The 24,016-nt window shown below is 55.1% G+C and overlaps 1 protein-coding gene across 4 annotated transcripts in view; it reads left to right on the top strand.

Annotated features, from left to right (window-relative positions):
* LOC121487491 (katanin interacting protein) overlaps positions 1-23,582 on the top strand; it is a 193,377-nt gene extending 169,795 nt beyond the window's left edge. For 3 of the 4 annotated variants that reach the window (XM_041749279.1, XM_041749278.1, XM_041749282.1), the window contains 11 exons: positions 238-316; positions 6,663-6,840; positions 11,231-11,396; positions 14,363-14,520; positions 16,002-16,066; positions 17,258-17,368; positions 18,999-19,138; positions 20,864-20,965; positions 21,438-21,598; positions 21,688-21,776; positions 22,262-23,582. In XM_041749279.1, coding sequence (XP_041605213.1) covers positions 238-316; positions 6,663-6,840; positions 11,231-11,396; positions 14,363-14,520; positions 16,002-16,066; positions 17,258-17,368; positions 18,999-19,138; positions 20,864-20,965; positions 21,438-21,598; positions 21,688-21,776; positions 22,262-22,320 — 1,308 coding nt within the window. In that variant the 3' untranslated portion in view covers positions 22,321-23,582. Of the gene's footprint in view, positions 1-237; positions 317-6,662; positions 6,841-11,230; positions 11,397-14,362; positions 14,521-15,250; positions 15,354-16,001; positions 16,067-17,257; positions 17,396-18,998; positions 19,139-20,863; positions 20,966-21,437; positions 21,599-21,687; positions 21,777-22,261 lie in introns of those variants that run through there. The other variant, XM_041749281.1, reaches the window with a different exon arrangement.
* Positions 23,583-24,016: the final 434 nt, after the last annotated feature.

Raw genomic sequence — 24,016 nt, 5'->3', positions numbered from 1 at the left:
TGATGGCCTCAAACTCCTCCCCTACCAACAAGAGGTGCTGGCAAGGACTCAGACACACAGGGGTTTCTGGGTCTGCCCATGGTATCAGTCACACAGCTTCCATGGTGGCAGAAAATGCAAGAAAAGATACAAGGGAGTATCTGGGGCTCGGGGTGGATAGTAGCATGGCCAGCCAGCTGTACGGATATCAGAAAAGTCACCTACTTTCCTTCTGCTTCTCCCTTAACCCGTGTGTAGATCCCGGGGCTAGAGCCGCCACCCAGTCCCCCTGTCCCTGAAGTAACCACGCCAGAGCCGGGCATCTACCATGGGATCTGTGAGTATCCTCTTTTGGGACAGTGTCCAGGGGAAGAAGCATCGGGGGCCAGGGAGAGCCATGGCTACTGGGTCAGGGACCCTTGGACAGTTGGGCAGGTTGTACATGGCACAAAGATGCCAAGCCACGGGATGAATGGGGGTAACACAGCCTAGACTTGGCTCACTGGTCGTGGCAGGTCTACATCACTGTGGAGGAGCGACACCTCTCTGCAGCAGGCCTTTCCAGAAGGGCACTTTTGTATTTTGAGTGCAGACATCTTATGTGTTAGTTGTAGCCCTGACCCAGGAGGCTGCAGCTAGAGCCCAGAAAGCATAGAACAGACGGGAAGAGATCCGAGGCATCTGTCAGTCCAGTGATTTGGGACCTTCAAACCCAGATGCATGCATAAAAGAAAATCTGCATCTTCCCCATTTCAGGTGGGGCGGGGGCAGCAGGAATACTAGCCCAGGGTGCTGGGTCTTCTGAGAAGGCAGAGATTTGGATATTTATGTAAAATCTCCAAAAGTTTAAGTGTTGGGTGGCTAATTTTATGATATTTTTAAAACACCATGTCTGTGGCCTCTGAGCAAACCCCATCCGGGTTTCACTGTGTCTGTTCCCTCTTCTTTTCCCCACTTACCCTTCCAGCCGCTCCCTCCCCGCTCAGTACACACGCTCAGCCAGCACCTGTGCTGCGTCCTGGGGAATCTTCAGACCCCAGGCCCTGGCTTATGGATCTCTCTCCCCTGCCCCGTCCAGGAGACTCTGTCAGCCACTCTTTGCTGGGGTTCCCTGGGGCGAGCTGTTGAGGGAGGGCAGCAAGCAGGACGGGCAGAGGGAGCCCTGGAGCTGCAAAGGCCCCTTGAACTGGTCCTGAGTTGAGTGAGGGGTCAGGGCTCCATGTGTCTGTATCTGCAAGTTTTGGGATGCGGGCTGCCCCTGGGGACAGGCAAGGCCAAGGAAGCAAGGGTGGGAGGACTCAATTGTGAGGCTGTTGGCACTCCCCTCCCCTGGAGGAGTGAGTCCTTCAGTCCCAGGGGTGGGCGTGGGACCCGGGCACCACCCCCCAGCAGCCTCAACACCCCTTTCTCGAGGCCTTGCTATCACCCACTTCCTCCCCAAGAGGCCTGCCCACCTGCCCAGCAAGAACCGTGTCTGCCTCCCTCACTTCCCAAAGACAAATTCCCTCTTAGAAGGGGAAGATACCTGACTTGGAGTCCTCATGGCTCCTCACATTCCAGAACACACTCTCAATTTCTCTCACTTAGTCTGAGACAACAGAGAATTTCTAGAGCCAGCCTAGGGCAGGCAAGAGCCTGGTTTGGGGCTTGGTTTTTCTCCCACTCAGGCACCCTGCTGAGGCTTCCCCTGCCGTATCTCAGTGAACACTCCGTTCTTATTGGGTCCATACAGCTGGATCTGGGGGTGCAAATGATGTCATCATGCCTTAGTGTTTCCCTCCTGCTCTTTGTGCTGTCTTGCTCTCTCTTGCCTTTCTCCCACTTGGACCCATCCACACAACAGGTCCCCCTGGAAGCCCTGGCTTTACGTTCACGTTCTGGCCGGCAATCCCAGATAAATGAGAGCCTTGGTTCCCAGGGAGTCCAGCAACGGGTCCAGAATCAGGCCTCCTCGGCCTGGCTTGGTCACCTGCCATCTGTAAGCCAATGGCTGCGGTTCACTGTGGTGGGGAGTGGGGGTGTGTGAGGTGCAAAACTGGGATTGGCCACACCTGAGGCAGAGGCACATCCCTCGAGCCCCGAGACCAGGGGTCAGCCGCCCCCTGGAACCCTGGTAGAGGTCAGAGTGCCACAGCCAGAGAAGGAGGGAAAGGAGGCTGGCGGGAGGCAGCCACCATCCCCTTCATCTGATCATTTCCCCAAAGATGCTGTCTGTAAATGTCCTTCCTGCTGAAGCGGCTTCTGACCTTTCTCAGAAATGTATTTCAATACCTTCGGGAGTGTTGCCCTGGAGCAGAGCTCAGAGCCCTTGTTGCCGTAAGGAACGTGCGATTTCTCAGCTGCTCTGCTCAGTAGGAAGGAGAACCTCCTGACCAAGCATCCTCTGCACTTTTTGGAGGCATATGATTTCCGAATCTCTCTTGTCTGAACCTTTTTGTTTTCCCCCACTGTCTCAAATCCTCAACCCACTTCACCAGCCTGTGCAAATGGAGAGAGCTTTGATAACGTGACCTGGGGGGATGCGCTGGGGTTGGTAAATATGGCCAATCCTATTAATGTTTTGAAAGGGGATATATGACTTGCTAATTTGCAGATGACACTAATTTTGGGCGTTTTGCAAATATCAGCAGTGATGAATAGGAAAGTAGCTGAGAGAGTTGAAACGTGGGAGAGAAATAACAAAATTAATTTCCATTTATATAAATACTAATTGATACACCAGAGGAAAATGAATATAGAACGTGAATATTAGCTCAAACAGGAGAGCAGGCGCTTTTGGAGCAACCCCAAATTAGATGTCCTTGCAGTCCATCGTGCCAAGCAAGCAAAGGGGGTGGCTGGGGAGAGGCTGGGGGCCACCTCTTGTTTTGCCCGGGGGAGGTTGCATTTCTCCCTCACGGTGATCCCCTCATCCAAATCCACTCCCTCTGCCATTGTGCACTCTGCCTCTCGGGACCAGTGCCCACAGCCACTTTGTCGCTTGGGTCAAAAACATTTGTCTCTTTCCTTCCCTGCAGAAACCACTGAACATCCTGGTGGTGCTGTCTCCAAGACAGATCCTGAATCTGTCCGCTTCCCCCCGTTTTCACCAGGGCCACCCCTTGTCCAGGGCACCAGTATCACAACAGCCTCCTCCCTGGTCTCCCTCGAGAGCCTGACCCCCAACCCAAGTGTATTTTCCAAGATGCAGAGGGGTTCGAGTCAGCTCCCTGCTTCAAAGTCTAACCCTCCCAGTGGCTCCCCACCACAGACAGAAGAAAATCTGGACTTCATGACATGATCTAGCACCCCCCCACACCGGCCCTTCTGACCTCATCTTCTTCCACTGCCCCTAACCACAGTTCAGATTTGTTCCTGTCCCAGAGCCCCTGCTGCCCTCTCAGCCTGGAATGGTCTTCCAGGAATGCTGAGGAATGATGGCTTCCTCCTTATCACCCGGGTCTCAGCTCCAGCATCACCACCTCAGAGAGGCCCTCCCTGACTGCTCCCCCATCCATTTAGTCACTCCCTGACAAGTCGTACCTTCTTGTCTCCATGCTATTTGTGGCTCTGTGGAACTTTCCTATATGTCTGTCTGTTATATGCTCATTGTCCATCTTCACTGCAATGGAAGCTCCCAGAGAGATTCTGCTGTGTGTTGATGCCTGGATTTCCAGGACCGAAGACAGGGCTTTGTACATAGTAGATGATCAATGAATATTTGTTTGCCATTCACTATGAACTTGGTGAAACTCAGTGCTTTTATTTTGTTTTGTTTTTAAAGATTTTATTTATTTATTCATGACAGACACAGAGAGAGAGAGAGGGAGAGACACAGGCATAGGGAGAAGAAGGCTCCATGCAGGGAGCCCGATGTGGGACTCGATCCCGGGATCCCAGGACCACACCCTGGGCTGAAGATGGTGCCAAACCACTGAGCAACCAGGGCATCCTAGTGATTTTATTTTGATTCATTTACCCGTGATTATCTACTGAATACCTACTCTTCAACCCATCATTTATCTAAAAAGAAGAAAAAAAAACTTTTATTGACTGTCTATTTTCCAGATACTGTCCTAGGCTCTGGGGATACAAAGGCAACAGAGCTCCTCCCCTCAGGGAGCTTCCATCTTAGTGAAAGATGAGAAAACACACAAGTAAATGAATGAAGAATACATTGTCAGATAGTGACAAGTGCTGTAACAAAAAATAAGGCAGGAGCTGGTAGGGAGGTGGTGCCATTTGAGCGCATATGGTCAGGGAAGGCCTCTCTGAGGAGATGACATTTGAACACCGACTCGAAATGAAAAGGAGTATATCGATTAGCTTTCACTGCAGACAAAACCAATCCAAACTTGAGTGGCTTAGCACAACCACTGTTTAATCCATGACTGGCTCATAATTCCCTGGCTTGCCTGAACCGTCTTCATCTAAGCTGGCTTGGCTCTCCTCTTCAGGGCCTGCTCACGGGTCTGGTCAGCTAGCAGATGGGCTGGCACCTGAATGACCTCGGATGTCTTCATTCCAAGCAGATGGGAGGCTGTTGGCCAGAGAGATAGGGAGACCAGGCTCACCTGGTTCCTTCACACGGCAGACCTCCCAAGTGTGGTGAGAGAGGACAAGCCCCAGTGCATGTGCGTGCTTTACATCCTCTGCCCATACCACCTCTGCTTCTCTCCCATTGGCCAAAGCAAATCACCAGGCCCAGACTCAGGGAGTGGACTCAGGGAATGGAGAAATGGGCTCCTGTGTCTGGATGGGAGAAGCAGCAAAGTCATGCTGCAAAGCATCTGTGGCCATTTTGCATGCCGTTGCTGCTATGAGAAGCTAGGATGTGCCCGATCCCATTGCTGGTCACATCTTTTCCATCTACCCCCAAGATGCTCAGGGCTGCCTTGGCCCCATGGAGAGCAGAGGGATCTGAGAATGACTTATAACACGCATGTTGGAAATGACGTGTAAGAGAAGAAGCCAAGCTCCAGGGAGGCTGGGTGGCTTGGCCTCACTTCCTAGCCATAGGGATGCCCTGCGGCCTCCCTGGGCTTCTGCTTCCACACCTGACCTGAAATAGGTGGGACCACGTGACATCCAGGCAGCCTCCTTCCAGCACTAAAGGGTTGGCCTTCTGTGAAAGTTGCAAAGAGTATGAGTTTTCTAACACAGTCCCCCAGAAGGGTGGTAAAAGAGGCTCCACATTCTCCCAATGTAGAGTTCACTGGGCCTGGGCTTGCTCTAATGGGAGACCAGTAAGAAAAGAGAAGTTTTAGCCAAATATCTGACAGAGCCTGACCAAGGCTTCATTTGGTTTGAGCTATCTGGGCAAATGGATGACTCACCTGGACAATATGCCCCAGGACCACAGAGGGTCACTTCTAGATGGTCTCTGGTGGAGCAGGGGTGAGGCGGCAGCAAAAAGATGGGCATACCTTTGTAGGTCACTTCCTTACTCTGAATCCTGGGAAGTCTTGTGATGGTGCCCAATTGGTATGAAATGCCCATTTCTGATGTGCTGTATAGATTGATGTAGCTGCCTCCATGTAGTTACTTTTTTTTTTTAAAGATTTTTTTATTTATTTGAGAGTGAGAATGAGAGAGATCACAGAGGGAGAGGGGGAAGCAGGCTCCCCACTGAGCAGAGAGCCCAATGTAGGGCTCGATCCCAAGACCCTGGGATCATGACTTGAGCTGAAAGCAGTAGTTTAACTGACTGAAGCACCCAGGCACCCCTCTGTGTAGTTACTTATTAAAATATCCCATCTATACTGAGTTCCTACTATGTGTCAGGCACTGTGCCAGACTTTGAGGACACAAAGATCTAGCAGATCAGATGGGGTTTCAGCTCTCAGGGAGTTCGCCATCTGGCAGGGCAAACGGATATTTACCAGATGGTCACAAGATCACAGTGGTGACCATAGCATGGAAGTGGAAGTTCACTTGTGACATGGCAGGCTGTGGATGGAGGTTTGATGTGGTCAAAGAAGTCAGAAGGGCTTCCCTAAGGAAGTGAGTCGGGATCTGAAGGGTAAGCACACTAGGTCATGTGAGTTCTAGCAAGAACAGCATGTGCAAAGGCCCTGTGATGGGAGAGAGGAATGGAAATATGAACGATTAAAAGATTGTCTGGGTAGAGCCTTGCTCCCTAGTATGAAATGAGGTTAGACTATTAGGTAGAAGCCAGATAGACAAGGTCTGTTAGCCAAGCATCACGGGAAGCATGAAGAGTAGAGCAACATGATGGATGCATGAGAAAGGATCCAGGGCCATGTGCAGGTTTATTGTTTTTTGTTTTTTGTTTTTTTTAAGATTTTATTTCTCGGAGAATGAGTGGGGGGGCAGAGGGAGAGGGAGAAGCAGACTCCCTGCTTACCAGGGAGCCCTGACGTGGGGCTCCATCCCAGGACCCTGAGATCATGACCTGAGCTGAAGGCAGACGCTTAGCCAACCAAGACACCCAGGCGGCCCCCATGTGCAGATTTAAACACTGGTCCATTCATCCTGCAGACATTTCCAGAACATCAGCAGTGTCCCAGGCCCTAGGGTCACTAGGAGAAAAGGTAGAGAGCCCACCCTGAAGGCACTTTCATTCCAGTCTGGGTTCTCACATGGGTAGAACACAGAGGCTGAGGTTATACCTTTCTAGATCTCTGTCTTGAGCCTCCTCTGGAACCTCCAGTGTTCATGGGCCGCTTCTCCTCCCATTACAGGCCTCCAGCTGAATTTCACTGCCTCCTGGGGGGACCCGCATTACCTGGGGCTCACAGGCCTGGAAGTGGTGGGCAAGGACGGCCAGGCACTGCCCATCAGCCTGCATCAGATCACTGCCTCCCCCAGAGACCTAAATGACCTCCCCGAGTACACCGATGACTCCCGGACCCTGGACAAGTAAGTGTCTGTAGGCAGCCTCCCACAGGGACTCCCAGGGCCATCTCCTCCAACCATGAGCAACACAACGCTTCCGGCCCCCGAGAGGCGGGGTGGCTCAGGCTCTGATGCAGAGCCAGGGCTCGGGGACCTGCTCTACATCTTTGACTCCAGATTCCAACATCACATGGTGTTCCCTATTCCACCTTCCCCAGCCACCCCTGGGCGTCTGCAGTCTTCTCATTTTATTTATGTATTTATTTAAGTAGGCTCCACCCCCAGTGTGGAGCCCAACACAGGGCTTAGACTCCTGACCCCAAGATTGACACCTGAGCTGAGATCAAGAGTCAGACGTTTAACTGACTGTACTACCCTGGTGGTCTTCCCATTTTAGAATCAAGGGAAACCAAGGCTTGGGAAAAGGAGATGACCCTCCCAGGGCCATGCAGGTGGAAGTGGTGGGCGGGGCTCCTCTGCTTCCAGATACAGTTGTGCTTTGTTCTCACCACGCTTAGTGAAGGGCCAGGAACGCAGGTGAGACCTTGGCCAGCCTTTGCTGAGCCAGCTCTGCATCTGAGCATGAGTGACCCCACCTCTCGGGCTGAAAGATCTCCGTTGCTCCAGGTTGCGGGGTGGGGGTTGGCTCTAGAAGTCTCCACAGGCAGCTGCGGGTGCTTTCCTTTGCTTTTGTCTGATTTCATAAGCCCAGATTGGGGCCAGTCAATAATAGAGCAAGCCTGGCATAATAGTATCAGTCCACGTGCCCGTCACTGCAGACTGGCGCTGGGCCCCCTGCTCAGGACAGCTGCAGGGCCTGGGCTCTGCTTGGAGGTGTAAAAGGGGGGAGCCTACAGGGGTCAGAGGGATGAGAGTTCCAATCCTGGCTCTGCCCCTTTGCCAGCTCATAAGTTTCTTAACCTCTCTAGTTGTAATAGTAATAATAACAAAATTGTAGTGACTCTTCTTGGAGCCCACTGAGTTCCACTGTCTTCCCCTGCCTCGCTTGCCTTATCAGAGGCGTAGGGCAGAAAGAGGATGATAAGTCCCCTGGCTGGAGGGCGGGGAGGAGGTCGCTAAACTGCACCTGCGCCCCCTGCCTGGCCCAGAGCACCTGCAGTTAGTGGTAGACTCCTCCCTGCTCTCCCATAAGGGGCTCCTCACCCGTGGCCCTCATGCCTGCAGTCAGTGTCTGCTCAAGAACTACTCGGCACTCCGCATATTGGCGGACCACACTCCCGCATACTCAGGCTTGGAGCCCGTGGACCCAGCTCCTGCTGCAAAAGTGATCACAAGGCGGGCCCCACTTGTTCATCCACACCCACCCACTTACCGCCCCCTCCACCCAGAATATGTGATCATAGCAAATCCCAAGCCTGATAGCACTTCTGCTAAATATTTCAGTATGTAGCTCTAAACAATGATTTTTTTTTTTTAAGATTTTATTTATTTATTCATGAGAGACACAGAGAGAGAGGCAGAGACACAGGCAGAGGGAGAAGCAGGCTCCATGCAGGGAGCCCCACGTGGGACTCGATCCCGGGTCTCCAGGATCAGGCCCTGGGCTGGAGGCAGCAGCAAACTGCTGAGCCACCCAGGCTGCCCTAAACAATGATTTTAAAAGGAACATAAATCCTTTTATGGAATCACCTAAAATTACTGGTGATTCCCTAAATTAGTAGACATCCGGCATGTTCCTATTTCCCTGAATGTCTCCTCATCTTCCTTTTTTGTTTCTTGAATTAAGGTCCAGATAAGGTCCAAACCTTGTGATTGGCTGGTTTGAGATCCAGTTAGGACCCTTATGTTATGACTCTCTGATATGTCTCTTAACTTATAATCTTTAGGCTCCCTTCCTTTTTTCATTTTTTCTTACAAATTATCTTTTGAAAAAAGGGGAGGGTTTACCCTGTAGGGTCTGGATTTTACTGGTTGCATCTCTGTGGTACTGTTTAACCTGTTCCTCAAGCTCCTGTATTTCTTGTAAATTATTCATTAGATCTAGACACCTCATCTGGTTGAGGTTTGACCATTGGGGCAAGATATGACCGTGGGGGTGTGGATGTCACTGTGAATTCCCTTCGGGACATATAGAGTGTCTGATGTTAAGGCTTTTTGTGACATTGACAGTCAGTGCTCAGTGGCTAGATCCACTTGATTGCAAGGTGATGGTGCACTAGTGGGTCCTATCATTTTTTTTTTATCAATAAAGAGAAATTTTTCTTCAATGATTTGGTTACTCTGAGGTACAATGCAAATTGGAAAGGCAGTCTAAGTGCTTGGGTTCTTTCCTTTATTTTTCAGTTTGCAAAATAAAAAATTGTTTTTCTGACACACTTTAAAAGTTTGTGTTTGACCATCATAAATCATGGATTTAAACACTACGTTTGAAGGATTTCAATTTATTGTAGTTTTTATCTTATTGATGTTATTAGATACTGGGAGCTCCTGGATCCTTTTTTAAAATAGTAGTGTGTGACAGCTTTCCTGCCTTCTGATGTGACAAGATATTCTAGGCTCCCCTTGTATATTTCCTATCCCAGATGTGGAATCAGCCATTTTTTCCCAAGAAGCCCTGGTTCCTTCTACTGGGAAATGGTATTTAGAGACCATAATCTAGCCACTAGAGATGCTCATTGCTACTGGGCTGGTCACGATTTCTGTGGACAAAGCTGGGAAGTGTCATGTGGATATTCTTTTTTTTTTTTTTCTTTACAAATTTATTTTTTATTGGTGTTCAGTTTGCCAACATATAGAATAACACCCAGTGCTCATCCCATCAAGTTCATGTGGATATTCTTGATGGTGTCTATAGGGACCTTCCTTCACCGTCAACTATAAATGCTTCAACAACTCTCTCTACTTTCAGAATCGGGTAACAGCTTTGGTATGGAGGCAGCCCCATCTCTAGGACACAGAAGTAATTGCTTTTAGAAAGAAATGGAAGGTTCTCCAGTCAGCCTAATTCCACAAACACCTCTGTTTTAAATTGCTGAATTTCCTCAGTTTTAAGATGCCAGCAATTGTAAGACACACCATCCATCAATTTAATAACAGACTTTTAGAGGAAAAAAAAAAAGAAACATTACTTCCTTGGATGAACACTTAGATTGTAAGATTTATTCCAAATCCAGAACTTTAAAATGTAAAAGGAAAAAAAAAAAAGTTTATCTTAAAATCTAGGAATTTCTCCCAGTGCGGCAGCCTCAAATTCACCAGGAAATTAGGAAGAAGAGGTGGGAGGGTTGCCCAAGAAGCTGAGAGTTGGGCCCCTGTTCCTGGGGCCAGGCCGTTCAATGGCAATGCTGGACACAGGCCAGAGCCATAAGGATAACAGCCTGGGGCCCAGGCTGCGGCGTGCTGGGCAGTTTAGGGCAGTCAGCGGCATGGTGGTCTTTGGGACAAACACAGGCCAGGTTGAGGGGGATGAGGCAGGATGTGCAGAGCAGGAGATCTGGAAACTGGCCAGGATAGGAGTACAATGTGGGCAAGGTGATGAGTTCATTTAGAACAGCAGCTGAGAAGAACACAAGGAGCTAGGGGCTCCCTCCTAAGGCCGAGGGTCTTCCCTGAGCTGCCCAGGCCGCATGGTTACTGGCCAGGCCAGCCCCCCACAGACACACATGCCCCTTCTGGTGCTTTTCTCACACCAAGAGCCAGCCAACTCACCCCAGTACCTTAGCATCTCTCTCACCTGACACCAGAAAGAAGGAATCAAATTCTTTCAGAATGTTCTGTAGAGCCAATACAGCATTTTATAGAAAGTTTGGAAAATAGAGAAAAGCATCTGTCTGCCATCCCCTCTGACACAAATGTGTTTTTCATCCTTGCGTGGTCTCTCCTGGCTCCTGTCCTCAGCTTCCAGCATTAAGATCATTTTCCACATCATTGCATCATCCTCACAATTATCATATTAACTGGACAGATTTACTTAATTAACCCTTTGTATTCTGAGACCTCTTGGGTTTTTTTTGTTTTGTTTTGTTTTTCTTTTTCTGCTGACATAAATAAATAACACTATAATGAATATTTTTGTGCAGATAGCCTTTCCTGCAGGCTGAACGAATTTTCCTTAGAGGAAAACAATGTCAGAGATGGGATCCCCAGGTTAAAGGGTCCTGAAAGATGACACATTTCCCTCTTTATTTTAAACCTTGATGATCGTTTCACTGCACCTTTAATAGCATAGGCTGTTATTTCTTCCAGTTTCCTTATTTTGTCTGATTTTACGGATGAGCTGTGGCCTCTCACAGTGGCTGTAATGAGTCCTGCCTCCACTTAACAAGCCCAGTGCAGCCAGGCTCACACCAGGCAGTGTGCAGGGGGCCATAAAGGGGCATAGACCCCCTGCTCTGATTTCTCCCATAGGTCATGGCCAAGCCCTACCTCACTGCTCCCTCCCCACTGTTTGCAGGTTAATCGATGGAGCCAACATCACAATGGAGGATGAGCATATGTGGCTGATCCCCTTCTCGCCTGGCCTGGACCACATGGTCACGATCCGCTTCGACAGAGCTGAAAGCATCGCAGGCCTGCGCTTCTGGAACTACAATAAATCTCCCGAGGACACCTATCGCGGGGTAAGCTGGGGAATAGCAGCCGCGCTCAGTCCACTGTCAGGGAAACGGTGCCTTGATGAATAGCTGGCATGGCTGCCAGAGAGGAGCATAAATCTTCCAGAATTTTCCAAATGGAGCTGGGGGGCTACAGCCAGGGAGAGAGCGCACTGCTATTTGCTTCTTCTGCAAACAGCAAATATGGGCTAAAGTTCCCAGGCTAGACTTGGGACACAGAAGCACTTTGCTTCTTTTGGGGGCCGGGGGTCCTCAGCGGTCCAGCCCGGAACCTTAGTGGTGAATTTGGGGCCCTGTTGTTCATTGAGCTCTTTGAGGGCCAAGTCCTGAGCTGAGGGCTCTGTACTCATTCATTTCATGGGACCCTCACTCCAGCCTCTGGGAAGTTAATACACCATCTTTCAGGGTATTAAAAACTGAGGTTCAGAATATACACTCACTCATCCCAGGGACACACCGTGAGAGCCCCAGGGCACACCCGCTGGGCTTGGAGCACACACTATGTTCTTTTTCCTCAGGATGTGACAAAGCAGGGGTCTTGGCTGTACTTCGACAAAAGGCACCAAAAGTGCCCTTTGCATGGGTTTTTCTGTCCTCATATGACTGTGGGCTTGATAGGTGTGTCCCCTCCCCCTAGAGCACACAAGTGATGGTGATAATGTCCCCTAAGATACAGCAGTGCCATTGGGGCCCTGAAGTCACAAGGCCCTGGTCCGAATCCCTGCTCTGACCCTAACCAGCCATGTGACCTTTGGCAAGTGGCCTGCTTTCCCTGGGCCTCAGTCTCCTCATCTGTAAAATGGGGAGAAAGAGGATGCAACCTGCCTTGGGAAGGTGGTCATCATCCTCTGCCATGCAGAAATTGACAAAGCCAGGCCTTGCATCCTGTGAGCCCCAGGTGTGGCTCTCCACCATGCACGTGCCCCGGAATTTCTTCCATGGGCCCCTTGGGGCCTGCAGCACTGTGGGAGCTGGCCACCATGGAGTCCGTGGCCCCCAGGCGCTTGCCCTCTGGAGCAACAGCCCGTCTGATTGTAGGGTCTACAGATCCTCCCAGGCCATGCTGGTGTCTCCCCAAGTACACTCTAAGGTTCAGCACATTTAAAAAGTAAGATACACTGGCATTGAGAAAGCTTTCTTCTGGCTCAACTCATGCCCCAGGCCTTTGCATTCCCTTGAGCAAATCAGCTGAGGCCCTCTGGCCTGGATTCGCTACCTGGAAATGTTGGACCTAGGGCCCCTGCCTCCCAGGCCTGGCCACCATCAGCTTTGGTGCCGGTGACAGGTGGCCACCATGGGATGGAGGGGGGTGGAGAGATGGACACAATCTGAGAGGGGGATCCCAGAGGGCAGGTGATGGAACCTCTGCCCCTCCCCAGGAAAATGCTTTGGGTGCCTGTGTGCCCCAAGGCCCTCTGGGCACCCTGCTTATGAGCGCCTGGCGTGTGGTTAGAGCTGGGCCTTGCGTGCTGGAGATGGGGCCTCAGATCCCTGCAGTGAGTCCTTAAGCAAATTGCTTAGCCTTTCTGAAGTAGTTTCCTTGGCTGTAAGATGGAGGTGATAATAGAAGCTCTATCTGAGGGAAGAAACAGAGGCCTGGGGAAGTCAGGAGCACTTCCTAGAGGAGGCAGTCTCTGTGGAGGAAGGCCTTCCTGGGCCTCTGCTCTCTGTTGCCAGTTTCTGGCTAGCCGAAAAGGGACCTCTTCATTCAAGGCGAGCCAGCAAAACCCCAGGAGTCACGCTGATTGTTCTGGTCCAGTTCCGTGTCCCTGGTCCAATTGCATGGCCAGCGGGTGACAGTTCTATTTGTGTGTGTCCACCCTTGGGCCAGGGTCTGAATCAGCCTTAAGCAAAGCCGAGTGGGGAGATGTAGAGACAGCTTTTGGGTCCCCATATCCAACCACACTTGAAGCCATGTACCGTACACTTTTCAGGCTTACGTGCCCTGTGACTGGCTGCCATGAGGGGGCTCCCAAAATGCCGAAGGAATGAAGGGCCTCGGGTGCACATTAGTTATCAGTGAGACCCAGGGCAGGGCTCCTTTCTGCATGGAAAAGCCCTTCTGCGTTCCCCGGAGCTGAAAATCTACCAGTTTGGTCAGCACTTGGGTCATGTTGCTCACCATGAAGATGCTGGAAGTCCTGATCCCAAAATGTGAGCCAGAGAGAGAGTACTCACCCACCGCCCCCCTGCCCAAAGGAAGCAGAGCTGAGCCACCCCAGACCCTGCCCGTTAAGGCTTTGAGATTTGCTGGTGGATCCCAGCCTCTGGCTGGTGAAATCTGCCCTAGGCCGAGGGAGCATGTTGGCCCCAATCTAACCCATTCGGCGGGCTCTTGGTAAGCGCCCACTCTGCACCAGGCCTGAGGCAGATATAGATGGCCTGGCCCCCGGGGTAGGTGAGCTGTGAGCCGGGGTATGAAGAAGGATCCGTGTCAGCCAGCATTTACTAAGTGCCAGCGCCTGCTGAGCACACACCTCGTGCCAGGCACTGTGTTACATAAGTTAGCTCATTAGTGAGCCCATTTAACGGAGGAGGGGATTGACGCATAGGGAGGTGAGGTAAGAACTTGCAGAGCTGCTAATGATGAGTATCAGGGCACCCGAACCCCCTGCCCTGGACCGCCACGTTGTACCACCTCCAGCCACTGCAGCTGGTCAGCTACGGGGTGGTGGGCGAGGGGGGGGCGCAAGTCAGGTGCCACCCCTGAAACTTGGGGTCCCCCATGGCAGGGGCCTCACCTGCCTGGTCCCCTGCCATCCACCCAGTGCGCAACACAGCGCCTGGCATGGGGTGCAGATGGCACCAGACAGCGTGGACCTGGCCAGTGGTCCTGGTCGGAGAAAAAAGCCAGGCTGAGCGACTTCTCGGGCCCGGGGGCTGCGGGCAGGCCTCCGTCATGCATGGCAGCTGCCGGCCCGCACTCTGGCTGGCCTCCTTTCTTCAGGCGTGTTTTTCCTTTTGTTTGCTAGGCCAAAATCGTGCACATCTCCCTGGACGGCCTGTGTGTCTCCCCTCCAGAGGGCTTCCTCATCCGGAAGGGGCCGGGCAACTGCCACTTTGATTATGCTCAAGAAATTCTCTTTGTGGACTACCTCCAGGCTCGCCAGCTGCCCCAGCCAGCCCGGAGGTGAGGGCGAGCAGCCCCGGGAACGTCCTGTCATCCCCTCCCCGTCCTCGGGCTGCTGGCTTCACGCATCGCTCTGAAGCCTCTACCTAAAGGTTTTGAAATGATGATCAAACACATCGCTTTTCAACTTGGCGGTTTTCTAAAGCTCTGCCAAGCCTCCCTGGAAGCCCGGGGGATGTGCCCACCTTGTCTGGGGATGTTTGGGTTCCCCACAGTCTGGAGTGCCTGAGCTTTTTAAATGCCTCGTTGCACTTCCTGCTGGGAAGAGAGGCTGCAGCCTGCCTCCGTTCCAGAAATGCCCGCCGGCCAATTCGGGGAAGGGCCTTCTCTCTCTTGTTTCCTGGTTTAAAAAGATTCAGAGAGGAAATGAGAGCCTAACATTTCATGGGTGCACTGGTATTTCTTGGCCGCAGTCTCAGCCGCATTAAGTTCATGGCAATTTGTAAATGCCACGTTGCGTTTACTCATTTAAACCCCCCCAGTGTCCCAACGCCAGAGGCCAAGCTCACAACACAAAATGAGTTTCTCTCCACTGTGGCTGGGATCACTTCCTGGGCCGGTCATTGGGAACAGCCACTTAATTATAACATCGGCCTTGAAATGGAAGAAAACCAGCGAGGCCTGGAGGGTACTGGCCCCAGACCAGGGAGGGAGGCCCCAAGGGGAGGAGCGTGCAGGGGGAGAGAACCCTCTCTCCCAGGTGCCCAATCTGATTGTATGCATCCTTCAGGGACTCCTTCCACCCACCCTTTGAAGGAGGGGTTGTTCCACCCATTTTACAGATGTGGGCATTGAGGCCACTTGCTCAGGATCACAAAGCCGAAGCCTTCAGGGTATGCCCCACCTTCCAGCCTCCTTTCCCTGCCCACTTCCCATCCCACCCAACATTCTAGCCCGTCTGGTGCTTTTCCACCTCCCACCACAGGGCCTTTGCTCTCGCTGCTCTTCTACTTGGAAGGTTCAGCTCCGATCTTTCTGTGGCTGTCCCCTCCTTAGCTCAGGCACTGGCTCCCTGACCTCCCCGTAGGGTAGCCTGCCCCAGCCCAGCACTCTCTCCAGGCCATCAATGCACTGGGAGTCTCATCCAGCTGTCAGCACAGCGTGGTCTTGCCTTGTTCAGGAAGGGGCAGGAGGGCTGGGTGGTTAAGAGCGGACTCTAGACCCAGACGACCTCAGGTCACATCCCAGTTGTGCCACCTAACCAGCTGTGTGTCCCTCGGCCAGTGACTTCAATTCTCTGTGCTCACTTCCGCACCCACAAGCCAGAGCTATAAAAGGACCCACCTCCCAGGGTTGTTCTGAGGCAAGAAGAATCCATATGGACAAGCCCGAGGGCCCTGAGTCTCCCGCAGCGGGACGGGACACACGTCAGTGGTTGCTCTCACTGTCAGGGAACCCCACCCTGCCACCTGCGGAGTCACTGACCTGCTGCCAGGTCACTGCAATCCTCTGCTTCCCGGTGCTGTCTTGTGTCTTTTTAGGCTCGACCTGCAAAGCCTGGAGCGTGCGACCATGGACTATGAGGCGCCCCTGATGCCCTGCGGCTGTATCCTCCTCCTGCCCGTCTGCACATCCCGGGCCCTTAGGGGCCGCACCCAGAACCCGAGGAGAGGCAGTGTCGGGGTTCCAGGCAGGCCACAGCTGGGGAGCTGGGGCGCCATGTGAGGAAGCCCAAGGGAGGATGGGAGGCTTCCCAGGGCCCCCAAGCTCACTGGGTGCTGCAAGGGCAGGGATGGTGACAGGGTTCCAGACCCCACGCCCTGGCCGGCTGAGGTTTTGGGAGGCGGCACCCACCCAGCTGGGAGGGGCCAGAGGAGCCCGAACTCTCCCCAGGGACTGAACTAGGGCCATCCTTGAGACCAGGCAGGGAGGAGGTGAACAGAGAAGTGATGATAGCCCAAATTTGCTGGATCTTTCCTGGGCCTGGCGCCGTTACAGTGGGTTGCCTCTGTTAACTCAGTCCTCACCACAGCCTGGCATGGCGATGCTGCGAGCATCCCCATTTCACAGCTGAGCAAACTGAGGCCCAGAGAGGCTAAGCAACTCGCCCAAGGCCACAGAGCTGGGATGGGGCAGGGCAGGGCAGGTTCATGAACATGAGCAGCCTGGCTCTCTCAGTACCTGTTCTCCTAGACGGACTGCCCGTGGCTATGATACTGCCTGAAGCCACCCACTCTTGGAGGGCTGGGAGCTGGTGGGGGACAGGGCTGAGGACTGCGGGACTCAGCATTGGCGGGTCACCCGGCCACAGCCCATCCCTCCTGATGCTACAGAGCTCACATATTCCCCCCACCTTAACCTCCCTGCACGCTTGACATGGGTGGGGGAGGGAACGGGTACTTCGTTCTTGTCGTTTTACAACCAGGGAAACTGAGGCATGAGACGGTGTGAGCCCTGGTCACTTTGTTGAGCGCCAGCACACAGTGAGTTTGTGACACACATGGTTCTCGTCCTGCCAGCTCCCTGGAAAGCAGCAGCCTCCCCACCTCCCGTCTTGTCCTCCTGTCTCCTAGGACTCAGAGAAGGGTTTTTAATTCTTAAAACATACACATATGCAGTTTAAATTAAAGAAAATTTAATGCCACATATATTTGGATGGGCTTCAGTCTCAGTAAGAGAAAAAAAAGACTTTTTTCTTTCATTCATCTGTAGAGGCCCCCAAAGTATATTATCTTTGTCACTGTTTTGCTTTGTTCCCAGAAAATTAAGCCTGTTTTTCCTTAATAACGTGTCCCAGTCATCTTCCAGTTGCAGCTCCTGACCAGCTGGGGTGACCCCTATTATATCGGTCTCACAGGCCTGGAGCTGTATGATGAGCGAGGAGAAAAAATCCCTCTGTCGGAAAACAGTATCCTTTTGAGGCAGAAGGGGACTCCTCCCTGACCGAGGGGAGCACAGGAGGGTGGGAGCCTGACCCCGGGACGAGAAATGCCAGTGGGCTCTTTCCAGGGTCAGATGCTGACCCTTGGGGGGCCGCCCGTGGCCCAGGCATTTGGGAGGGGGTACCAGTCGCACCCACTCCTGGAGAACCACAGGTGCTTTGGAGTTCCAAAGGCTCTGACAAGGCCTGCAGGGCACAGCCTGTGGCACTGTATTCAACCCAGTGTTGTCCTGAATTTATTGACCATGGACCCCTTTGTTGGTGGAACACCCCCACCAGAATATGCAAACCGCTGGACTGCTGAGTTTTTAAATATTTCAGATTAGTCGCTAATAGTTTTTTAAAATTGGGGGGTTTCACATGAAAACTTCAGTCTTCAGCTCCTCTTGAGAAATTAGCAAGACATGCCAGTGGAGGCTGGACCTGAGCGTCCACTGCCCTTTACCCCAAGCGTGTCCTTGCTGTTTTCTACCCCAAAACAAATTGCTAATATTTACTGAGGGCTTGCTCTGGGAGGCCTTGTCCCGCAGAACCTCATTTGCCCTCACAACCATCTTGTGAATTGAATGCTGTTATCCCCGTTTGACACATGAGGAATTGAGACAGAGAGGTTAAGTAACTTGCCCAAGGTCACACAGCATGTGAGTATGGAGCTGGGCACCTGCTGTAGAGACCTGAGCTGTGTGTGTGGGGGGGGGGATGGGTGTCTCTCTCTTTGACGTCACCTGCCCGACCCCTCCAGGTGCTTGCCTGTGATCCCCCACCCACCCCAGGGTCCTGCCAGAGCAGGTCCAGCCCCAAAGCCTGCCTTACACCTATTTGGGGTCCCTGGGTTCCAGTGGGACCCTGTCCTGCCTTCCTTCCCCTGGTGACACCCTCCTCCTTGCCTGGGATAAATGATTCCTGGTGGGTTTGACTGTTATTAGTGATTCCTTGGAGGTAGAAGGCTCGGTTGATTCGACCGAGCCTGCTCACAGCCAGTGTCCTCGGAGATCCCCACAGCGATTCTGGGATGGGGAGGCTTTTATGCCCATCTTCCAGAGGAGGGAACAGGCCCCGAGATGTGACTCGCCCGAGACCTCCCAGGTCAGAAGGCAGAGCCAGAGCTGGAACTGGTTCGTCCGACCCGCCGTGATGCCAGCACTCGAGTGGCTGTAGCCGGGCCAGGCTCCCCCAGTGCTTCCCGTGGCGTCGCAGGGCGGTCCCTGCATGCCAAGGCCACATCCAGCTGTCCCCCAGCAAACCTTCACAGGGTGCCCTCCCCTCCCCAGAGTGCCAGCCACAAATTCTGTGTCTGCCTCCCACAGTCCCGTGAGACCACGCTCTGTCCAGCCGTCTGTCCGCACAGCCGCCTCCCTCATCCTTGAAGCCCACCCACACCCACACCCACACCCCCGTCGGCCTCCGTGCTCATTTTCCCCACAATGTCTTGTTTGGCTGTCACTTGTCAGGCTGCCCCAAGCAGCAGAGGGCCATTCTGCTGCCAGCCCTGGTGTCCCCCAAACCACACCATCAGCATGACGAGGCTGGTGGCCGCAGAGTGGCCCACAGCGCCCAGCACACTGCTTTGGGTTATGGCAGCTTAGAGACTCCCCAGATATCGCCGCCTTCCCCGACAGCGTGAACTCACTGGAGGGCGTGTGCGGGGACGTCCGGACCCCCGATAAGCTCATCGACCAAGTGAATGACACCAGTGACGGCAGACACATGTGGCTGGCTCCCATCCTGCCGGGCCTGGTGGGTTCCCGGAGGCTCCCCGCCCCGGGGCGGGAGGAGGGGGCAGGGAGGGGGGGCTTTGGGTCCTCGGTCGCGGTGACTCGTCTTTCTTCCAGGCCAAGTTCATCTCCAACAAATCAAAATGGCCATGGGCTGTCAGGAAGGCACAGGTCTTCGCTGACACATCTGACGGGCACTCTTCGGGCCGGCAGTTCTTTCTCTTTGCGCTTGGGGTGGTTACCGCGAGGGGTCACGGGAGAGAGGAGGGCTCTGGGGCTGCCCTGCGGCAGGCGTCCATCGGTCCCTGTGGGCAGTGCTGTCCCCTGGCCACGTCCCCTGTGTCTGTTCCTCCTTGAGGCCACGGGGCACTGGACCCCAGCCCTGCCCCCTCTCTGGCCCCAAATCCGCGGGTCAGCTCTTACAGTTTTGCAGATCTCAGCCCCTCCTGCTGGTTCCGCTTGTCACTTGGGGACCTGGGGCTGGGCCTTCGAGCCCCCCCTCCCCCAGGCCTGGCTGATGTTGGGGGAGAGAGAGAGGAGACAGGCCGGGTGGGGACAAGTGGGTCCAGCCCCGCGCCAGCCAGATGCCTGGTGGAGAAGTGCAGCAGGCCCTAGCGCGTGCGTGTGACCGCTGAAGGGTCCCCTTCCCCTCCCTGTGACTGAGCAGGAGGACGAGGAGGTGTATTTTCCTCTCAAAACACAGAACGGGGGCAGCACCAGCAGCTCCGTGTGGGAGGTTCTCCACAGTGTCCCCCGCCCTCCCCAAACCCTGAGCAGAAGCTGGGCCCACCCCTGCCAAGGAGAACCCCGGGGGTCTCTGGGCCTGAGACGGGCCCCACCCCCCCGCCCACTTCTGGTGTGAGGCAGTGTGTCCAGCTGTCACAATCCCTGCTGGACTCAAACATTTGTATCTGCTTGAGCCCCATGGGCAGCTGGGTTTGAGGACCTCTTACTATTTCCACGGCACAGTCAGAAGGCCGACCCTCCCCCGGCAGTCCCCCCACCCCTGCAACGCCCGACACCCTCCGAGGCCTCCTGCGACCTGGGGCCTGGGGCCAAGCTGAGCCAGCAGCCTGCGGCTGGCACTGGATGCTCATTGCTGTATTCTCTCTCACAGGGGGTTCCCTAATACAGGAGAGTCTCTGTGGGGACCGTGGGAGGGTGGCGGGGGGTGGGGGAGGCCGCCAGGTCTGACCTTCCTAGATGGTCCTGCCACTCATCTGGACAGCCCCCTCCCCCCACCCCCACGGGCTGGAAATTACCCGGCACTGCCTTCGGGGCCTATCTGCTGTGCTTCTCATTTATGACTGGAGAAAGGACAGATCGGGGTCAAGGCGGTGCAGACCGCCCGGGGACAGTGCTCCTTGACTCTGCACCCGCGGCCTGCCCCTTTGGCCCGGGGAGCCCCACGCTGGGTGTCAGCCCGACCTGGGGGAGACAGAAGCGCCCACCCAGTTCTCTGCGGGTATTTAAATGAGGGCCACGCCAGGCCCAAGAAAACAGGCCCTCCGGGAGCCAGGCGGCGAGCGGTTTGTTGCAAACGCAGCCACACGTGACCAGACTCAAGATGGGCTTCCAGGAGACGGGAGGCGGTGGGAACCCCAGCGCCGCAGCCCCCGGCAGGCAGCCGGGCGCCTCCTCGAGCACCCACCGGGCCAGCCCCTCCCTGCCCGCGCCCGGCACCCCCCGCCCCACCCAGCGCCTGTTCCCAAACATGCCTGTTTTAATGAGTTCTTGTCTCTGACAGGTGAACCGAGTTTATGTGATTTTCGATCTGCCCACCACCGTGTCAATGATCAAACTGTGGAATTACGCAAAAACGCCCCATCGAGGGGTGAAAGAGTTTGGCGTGAGTACTTATCAGCTGGGTTTTTCGAGATAATTATGCTCGTTGGTAATTAGGCTGCCGGCAATTATCATTTGTCGCAGTTTGATTTACTTCTCTCTGTTGCCACCTTAGACACAAATGCCTGGTTCTCAGAGGCAGGGAAATTCGCCATCCCATCGTGAATTCAAAACCTACTCCGAGTGATTTGAATCATCACCCTGAAAACCAGAAAGTGGCTTTTCTTTTGCAATCATATTGGTCTAGGGAACCTGTCACTCGGGGAGGTGACCCTGGGGCAGGGCAAGCGGGGCCCTGGGAGGCCAATCGCAGGTACTTTCCCCGGTCGTGAGGGCCTGAAATCCCAACGCCGGCCAGGCTAGCCCACGACGCTCCCAGCAGTAACATGCTTTGCCCAGGGCCTTGGGGCAAAGGGGACCACAGGGGACCCTGGGCCGGCCCCACTGAGTGCAGCCCCTCCTCTGTGTCTGTCCAGCTCCTGGTGGATGACTTGCTTGTGTACAACGGAATCCTGGCCATGGTGGGCCACCTGGTGGGGGGCATCCTGCCCACATGTGAGCCCACGGTGCCCTACCACACCATCCTCTTCACCGAGGACACGGACATCTGCCGCCAGGAGCGACACACGGCCATCAGGTGCGCCCACGCCCAGCCCTCGGCCTCCCCGGCCGGCCCTAAGAAGGAGATGGCCTGGGCCAAACCCTCTGTCTCCTCCCTCCCCCCAGCAATCAGGTGGAGGATCAGGACGTCCAGATGATGAATGAAAACCAAATCATCACCAACTCGAAAAGGAAGCAGGGTGCAGTTGACCCAGGTGGGTTGGGATGCTCTGCGCAGAGGCCGCCCTCGGGATTCGAGGCTGCGCGGACCAGCAGCTGGCAGCGTCCCACAGCCTCTCGCCCCTGCCTGCCCCTCGCACCCCTCTTCTCTCCCCACAAGGCTTCCGGGGCCGAGGAGGAGCTGTGGGGTCAGAACCCCCGGAGTAGCGAGGCCTGCTACCTGCGGGCACCTGTAGCTAGGCGGCCTGGCTTCCTGGGAGCAGGCCTTTGCAGTGCAGGCGTGCCCTCCGGACTCTGTGAGAAGCCAGGGGAGGGTGCCCGGGGTGAGGGCATCCCAGAGGAGGTGGTGCTTGAGCTGCCACCTGAGACATTCAGGGAGTTGGCCGGGCAGAGGCCTGGGGGCCGGCCTGGGGGGGGCCTGCTCGGAGGCTGCAGGGACTGCGGCGGCGGCCGGGCGTGGGGCCGCCTTTGAGGACCGAGGTTGGGTGACGCCCTCCCCTCTGCATCCTCCCTTTGACAGCCTTACGCCCCAAAACGTGCATAAGCGAGAAGGAGACAGTACGACGATGGCGGTGCTGACCCCGAGGAGGGAGAGCCGGCGTCCGCCCTGCCCTCAGCCTGGAGCAGCCTGGGCTCCAAGGGCTGGAAGAGGGGAGCCAGAAGGCACCCGTGTGGCATGGCCTTCCTCTGCAGCAGCCCGGCCCCGCCCCGCCCCCCGCTGGGCCGCCTCGGGTGGGTGCGGTGGCCCGGGAGGCCTCCCCTCCCGCGCAGAGCCTGGGTGCCCGGCCCCGTCGGCCTCAGACCCCACTGGAGGGGGCGCCCGGGGGTGCGGGGAGGCTGCAGCGGAGGTGCCAACAGCTCCCCCCCCCCTGCCTCAAGGGCGGGCTGCTGCAGCCGGCTGGGGGTGGGGGGTCATTCATTCCCTGCCCCCCCAATGTCTATCCCGGACTGCTCCACCCCCTTGGCTCATCCCAGGCGAGGCCGGACCCCTCGGGGAGGTGTGTCTCACACAGGAAAGGAAGGGAGCGGGGCCCACCGGCCAGGTCTGGAGGCGGGGCCCCTCCTGGGTCAGAGCTCGGGCCCCTCCTGGTCCCTCCTCCCCGCCCGCCCCCCTTCCAGCAGCTTCCCCTCGAGTTGGAAATGTGCCTTGCACCCCCAGCCGAGTGAAGCTCCGAACGTATCTATTTCCATCGATGTAACAAGCTCGGATCAGGGACCTAATTGGTTTCCCAGCGGTGGGTAATTTCTCGTTGCAAATATTAATCCGCTGTTTCCCTGGCGCGCAGCCCGGCCTGCAGCCCTGTGCCCCGAGTACGTTCCTATGCAACCGCGCGCCCGAGCCGGCAAATACTTTATGGGCTTTGCAGCTTCCTCGGAGCAGCTATGCAAATGCGCTTTTCATTTGGAGCATGGGGCCGATGGGGAGATAAGGAATTGTTTCTCCCGGAGAAGATCCATCATTCCTGTAGCTTCCAGGGCCGGGGCTTCTGTGCGCGCCTCCCAGATGTGCGGAGCGTCTGCGAGGAGGCCGCTGGGCCCCGGGTGGGGGGGGCTGCGGCTGCCCCCCCAGTCCCCCAGCCCCCCAGCCCCCCCCCGGGGGCGAGGAGCCAGCTCCTAGGGGCCAAACCAGAGCCTCTCTCCCGGCCGGCCTCTCTCCCGGCCGCCCAGCTCAGCCGAGACCGAGCCCAGGCACAGGTCTGACCCCAGGGAGCTGGCCCCGAGGCCACGCACAACCTCCGCGGCTGTTTATCATAATTGTATGCGCCGGGCAGTTTAGGAGGGGGAGAAGAGCGGTGCAGGCGTTAACTGTAAAATAAATTTCTATTTTTTTTCTCGTAAAATCACTAAAAGATGTTATTAAGAATGCGGTCTGACGTGCAGGATTTGGGGTCAGGCTGAGGGAGCCCAGGCTGCTTCCAAGAACAGACTCAGGTGGCTGGGGCAGGTGCCCTCTCTGACCTTCCCACACCACCTGCAGTTGGGGGCGTGAGCGGGAGCGAAGCCCGTACCTACGCAGGGGTGAGTTTGTGCGTGGCTCTGCCTCATGGAATCCCCATCACGGCCCTAGCCGGTAGCACTATCATGCTCCTCCTCCTGCAGGTGAGACAATGGAGGCACAGACAGGTGGAGGGACTTGGCCAAGACACACAGCAGTGGAAGCCATTAGTGCACAAAGCCCAGGGTAACCCCAGGAGAGCCGAGGTGGGGTGAAGTCCTGGGCCTCTGGTCCTGGGGTTTCCCTGAGGCCCATGTGCACCCTAGAAGCCAAGGCCCC

This window comes from Vulpes lagopus, chromosome 3 (genome assembly GCF_018345385.1).
Source record: "Vulpes lagopus strain Blue_001 chromosome 3, ASM1834538v1, whole genome shotgun sequence".
NCBI classification, from domain to species: Eukaryota; Metazoa; Chordata; class Mammalia; order Carnivora; family Canidae; genus Vulpes; species Vulpes lagopus.
Note: the sequence above shows the minus strand (reverse complement) of the source record. Positions and strands in the feature narration are given on the sequence as shown.